A 6,078-nucleotide genomic window follows, 5' to 3' on the forward strand; every position below is an offset into this window, starting at 1 on the left:
ATATCATGTGGTTTTCAACACTTTCTGTCTGGCTTATTTCACTTAGCATGATTAACTCAAGGTCCATCCACGTTGTTACAAATGGCAGTATTTCATCTCTTCTTATGGCTGAATAATATTCCATTGTATATATGTACCACAGCTTCTTTAGCCAATCTTTTATTGTAAGACACTTCGGTTGCTTCCATGTCCTGGCCACTGTGAATAATGCTGCTATGAACATCGGTGTGCAAATATCTTTTCAGATGAATTTTCAAGTCTTTAGGGTAAATACCCAGTAGAGGGATTGCAGGATCATATGGTAGATCAATTCTTAGTGTTTTGGGGAACCTCCATACTGTTTTCCATAGTGGCTGTACCAATTTGCAGTCCCACTGGCAGTGTATGAGGGTTCCTTTCTCTGCATTCTCTCCAACATTTGTTATTACTTGTCCTGTTGATTATAGCTATTATAACAGGTGTGAGATGGTATCTCATTGTGGTTTTGATTTGCATTTCCCTAGTAGCTAGCAATGATGAGCATCTTTTCATATGTTTGTTGGCCATTTGTATGTCCTCTTGGGAGAAGTGCCTGTTCAGTACTCTGCCTATTTTTTGATTGGATTTTTTGTGGTGAAGACCTTCATTTTTGAAATCTTCACCGTCACCACCCACACTAGCTCCTTTCAGCTTCTTGAATACACAACACTCTTTCTCATCCTCAGCTCTTTGTACATGTGTCCCCTTGACCTGGGACACTCTGCCCGGACTGCATAGCTGGCTTTGCATCCTTCAGGCTCCAGCTTGAAAAGCGCATCCTCAGAGAGCCCTTCCTTGCCTATCCTATCTCAGGACAATTTTCTCTTCCTTTCTAATGTTCTTTTCCTATCCTTCATAGCACTTACACCATTTATAGTGTATAATATTCTAAATCCCTTGCATGCAATTAAGATTTTAAAGTGCTCAGAACAGTGTAAGGCACTCTTCTAAGTAAATGAGATGTGCTTTTTCTTTTTTAAATCAGCTATTCCCAAAATAAGAAAACAAAAAGAAAAAACATCAGTTCCCATAACCCTCACAAGCCCATATGGCAGTGCTATTAATATCCCACTTTACAGATTGGCAAACTGAGGAACAGAGAAGACAAGCCAAGGCCGCACAGTTCGTGGGTAGTAGAGTCTAGCTACCAACTCAGTCTGGCACCGAAATTCACACTCCTAACCATTTTCCGTATTTTCTTTTCATTCCAGGACTAGCATAGTGACTTGCAACTAATAGGTATTTTCAATAAATATTCTTTAATAAAACAACTCTAATGTAAAATTAAAATGTACCTGTAATCCTACCACATAGAGATTTTGGGAATACGTTCTCTAGAATTTTTTCCTATTGCAAGGATGAACTTTTGATCAAAATCATCTGTGGAGCATAGAACAGGCATCAATGTGTGATATGTCTGACATTTTATTCATTTAAAAAAATGTTTAATTTCAAGTCAGTGTTCTTTCTTTAGGCAGGCGGTGAAAGGTGGGGGAGAGAAAGATAAATCTTTAAAGAGAAAGAACTTTCCTAAAATATTTTTGCCCCTTATCTCCAGACAGAGGCTGCCAAACTTAAGCTAGAAAGATTAGGGAATAACAGTATTAAAAACAAAACAAAACAAAACAAAAAACTATACATCTTCTTTTTTTAAACTATACATCTTTATATCAGTGTGTTTTGAAGTTCGTCATTAGAATTATTATTAGGAAATCGATTGGCAAGAGTTTTCTGAATGTTCCCAAAGCATGGCAAAAGTCTGTGGTTTACATTACAAATTAGACAATCTATGATGATTACATCGTTATGTCAGTGGGAAAATTGGATAAAAAGACAGCGCTGACTCTCAAAGAGCAAGAAAAACAAGCGAAGGCTGCTGGTAAAACACCAAGAAGAAGCTTCTCCAAATATGGCTTTGCTCACAGTTTCAAAAGATTTTTTTTTTTCTTCTAAAATAGTTTCAGGATAAATAATTTGTAACAGCTGGTCATCAAACTCATGCATACTCACAGAAGGCCTACGTCTCTAAGACTGGCTATAAATAATAGATCCATCTGGCTCCCCAGGGAGGCCTGGATTGATTTGTTGTGCCATCACAATGTCTCCCTTCTGCCACTCAACAATAACAGGCCGAAGCCACACTGAGTGGTATCTGGTTCCACGGATGGACCCTGCATCTGTGGGTCCCCAATATTTCTGAGATAAAGTTAGATGGTAGGATTACCAGAGCATCATCAAAGGCAGTCATTGCAGAGGAAGCCTGTATCACATTACCGTTGAAAATATTTTAATCTAGAAAGAGCACACCAGATACAAAATCCACCGACACCTGACCTCTGGGTGTGGCCCAGCACACACTATTCTGAGCCATCTCCTATTTGCTTTCATGGGTAAACAGAAATCTCGATCTAGAAATAGAGAAAGAGAATTTGAAAATTAAAATGGAAGGCGAACTAAATATTTTTGAATGCTCTTAAAAGACACCCCCTACCCCAAAAAGATGCTTCGACATCAGAAGTTCCCTACGCAATCTTCAAAGCCAACTTCTCTCAGTCGAAGGAACCCAGAAGCAGGCACACCATGACTTCGAAGCTTAGCTTTTGTTCTATTGTTCAATTGCAGCCAACTTCCAACTATTGAAAAAAAAAAGAAAGATTTAAAGGATTGCTCATTCATATCCCAAGGCCCTTCGACTGGTTCACGCCATGATGTCCAGAGACCTCCAAGACAGAGGTGAGTTTCTGTTGCTATGGCTACGGTTTTAGCCATTTGTGTTGAGGGCAGCATGTGCCAGCTGAAGCCTTAGAGCAGCACATGGCTTTATGCAGCACAAATTATCGTTGCATTGTGTATTTAAAGCTTCTAACTGTAGTCAATTCACGTTCTTAATGACACACGTATAAAGGAGTAAGAATTTGGATTGTTGAATCAGTGCCTCCAAAAGTCAACTCCTATTTTCATTACAGTCAATAAGGTCCATCTTACAAGAGTGGGGTTTAGGACCTGGGAGTGGGAAGTGGCTGGTACCTTAGCGGAGGGAGGTGGGGAAGAGTGAGTAGAAACAATACTTGCTTTTGTATGCATGCTGTCTGGAGGCTAACAGAGGTCTAAACACGGAACAGAGGGCGCTGGGGATGAGCTTAAGAGATTGCCACAGGCACATGGCCCCAGTTTTCCTCTGGAGACGAAAACAGTGCTCTGATATATAACATTTCTATTACCACTTAATGGGCTTTGTGAACAGAACAAACATCACCTACCAGCCAGAGGCAGTGATTCGCTGACCGTCTTTGGCCTCTAAGCACTGAGGGGTTTGGGTTTTCCCATCTATAGATGTTCTTATTTGATTCCACCAGATTCCCAGTCATCCCAGCCATGCTTATCTTCTTCTCAAAGCGGGGCAGATGAGTGAGCTTAAGCCAGCACTTCGGCACCAAACTCGGACTTCACACTAAAGTAAACCACACGGGGAGAGACGTCAGCATGGTGAGCACCGTGTTGTTCGACCCTTCTCAGCATCCAGACTGCAGTGTTTTCACAGGACTGGGTCACTGGGATGTGGTGGCCTCATCTGCTCAGTGTTCACACTCGGGTGATTTGTGAGCTATTGCTGACCACATAATGGTCAGTAGAGCTGCATAAGCATCATACCCCCATATGAGTTCACCTGAACTCAGTAAATCAACTTGGGTTCTATAGAAAGGTTCTCTTGGGTTCCGACCAGAATCTCTTTGAATGAACCTTTGGATTTCAAGATTGAGCTGGGTATTGACGTGGGAAGATGTTCCAGTTCCTTCCAGCTACCTGTAAGGTGTCCGTCACAATGCTAAGGGTGTAGACTGTCCTTTAACAGGAAAAAAAACCTTTGGATATTTTGCACACGAATAATAATAGAACCTGTTTTCATATATGTAATGAGTTCTTCACGCTTCCGGATTATCCTGATGGTCTCTTTTTCTTAAGAGTCATATTAAATTTTATTAGTTTAAATGGAATGACGTTTTAGAAACTAGTATCTGGCTGGCAAAGGGTCTTTTTTCCCTTGGTAAGAAGGGCTTGGAGCTCTGAAATGAGTATCAAGATACAAAGGCACAAGGGTGAGTTGGGGTTGTAGCCTGAATCATTAAAAGTCCTCCAAAACTAGAATTCATCTTTCCTCTTTTCTATAGGCATTTAAAGACACTCTTTTTTCCCTCAGAACTTAGTCAACTTGTTTTTAAAAACTGAAATATATTTGACATATAACATTGTGTAATTTTAAGGTGCAGAATGTTAATCTGATACATTTACATATTGTAATATGATTGCCATTGTATCAATAATTAGCAGCTCTATCATGTTACATAATTATTTCGTTTTAGTGGTTGGAATAATTAAGTTCTAGTCTCTTAGCAAGTTTGAATATTATAATACATTTTGTTCTCTGTATTTACTATACTGTACATTAGATCTCTAGGGCTTATTTACTATTCATTGCAAGTTTGTATCCTTAAACAACATCTGTCCTATCCCTCCACCCCCAGCCCCTGGTACCCACCCTTCTACTGTTTTTCCAAGTTTTGCTTTTTAGATAACACCTCTAAGTGACAGCATCCAGGGCTTGTCTGTCTCTGACTTATCTCACTCAGCATAATATGCTCCAGGCTGTGCTCCAGGTTGTTGCAAATGGCAGGATGTCTTTCTCTCTCTCAGTGTGTGCATACCTTCTTTATCCATTCACTCACTGACAGACACTTAGGTTTTTTCCATAGCTTGGCTATTGTGAAGAATGTGAATAAACACGAGAGTGCAGATACCTCTTTGATATCCTGTTTTCATTTTCCTGGGATATATACCCAGAAGTGGAATTGCTGGATCGGATGGTAGCCCTATTTGTAATTTTTTGAGGAAACTCCACATTGTCTTCCTTAGTGACTGAATGGCTTTACATTCTCGTCAGCAGTGCACAAGTATTCTCTCTGCTCTACATCTTCACCAACACTTGTTATCTTTTGTCTTTTTGATGACAGCCATTCTAACAGGTGTGAGGTGATATTTCATTGTGGCTTTGGTTTGCATTTCCTTGATTGGTGATGTTGGACATCTTTTTATGTGCCTGTTGGCCATTTGGATGTCTTAGACAATGTTTTTCTTAAAATTATTTAGTGACGGTTTTCACCATCAAACAATATATTCATTTATAGATACGTTTTAAAAAGATTTTCAAAGCTCCTGTATAGCTCACGTCTCATGTATGCCATTTCTTTACCCTTTAAATATCCCCATAGATAAAGAGCCTAGCCTTCCGCACCTGGGCATTCTTCAGTATTCCAACACTGAGACTGGTTCCGTTTTTCATTTTTAAACTACCATTGATTAAATGCTCACTGTGCCAAGCATCCTGCCAAGAGCTTTACATGCATCATCTCATGCTCATCTAGCAATCCTGTGAACGAGGTATGATTATTCCTATTTTTCAGAAGAGGAAACTAAGACTCAAAAGAGTTAATCGACTTGCCCATGGCGTGTAGCTAACGAGTGTAGAAGCCGGAATTCAAATCCCGGTCTCTCGACTCCTGCTTTCCTACTGTGCTTCTGACTTTTCTGGGAAGCTTTTTTCTTTGTTTTTCAACTTGGGATGGCACAGCCTGTCTTTCTGTTCATTAAGATATACCTCATTGTGCAGTAAACATTTGACGCTGTAAATGATTTAAAGTGATGCTGTAGAGATTTCTTTTCTTCGTCCTCTCCTTCTTTCCTCCTGCCTCCCCTACCTTCTATCATTTTTAACAAAATATCTTTTTGAGTTATTGGCACATATCTGTAAATTAAGATTTTTATACAATGTTTAATAGATGTCTTTACCACATTTAGTTAGTATTTCTCTTTTCTTGGAGAGTTCAGTTTTTGTTTTTTTTTTTTTTGGTCCAACATATTACTTTAGCTCTTTACATCATCTAATAAATCACAAGTTCCAGACTCATAAACATTTAGATGGGGAGAGGACCTCAGAGAGCCACTCATCCAACCCCATCATTGTAAGGGCGAGGGAGGCTAGCCGGTGGCTGCGGTCCCCTGGTG

At 39.8% G+C, this 6,078-nt stretch overlaps 1 protein-coding gene across 1 annotated transcript in view; it reads left to right on the plus strand.

The window, feature by feature from the left end:
• Nucleotides 1-6,078, plus strand: part of AKNAD1 (AKNA domain containing 1) — a 44,976-nt gene that overhangs the window by 6,407 nt on the left and 32,491 nt on the right. Inside the window, exons 2-3 of the mRNA XM_023535064.1 lie at nt 2,641-2,751; nt 3,743-3,824. Of these exons, the coding sequence (XP_023390832.1) occupies nt 2,641-2,751; nt 3,743-3,824 (193 nt within the window). The remainder of the gene's footprint in view (nt 1-2,640; nt 2,752-3,742; nt 3,825-6,078) is intronic.

This window comes from Pteropus vampyrus, unplaced genomic scaffold (assembly GCF_000151845.1).
Source record: "Pteropus vampyrus isolate Shadow unplaced genomic scaffold, Pvam_2.0 Scaffold6, whole genome shotgun sequence".
NCBI lineage: Eukaryota > Metazoa > Chordata > Mammalia > Chiroptera > Pteropodidae > Pteropus > Pteropus vampyrus.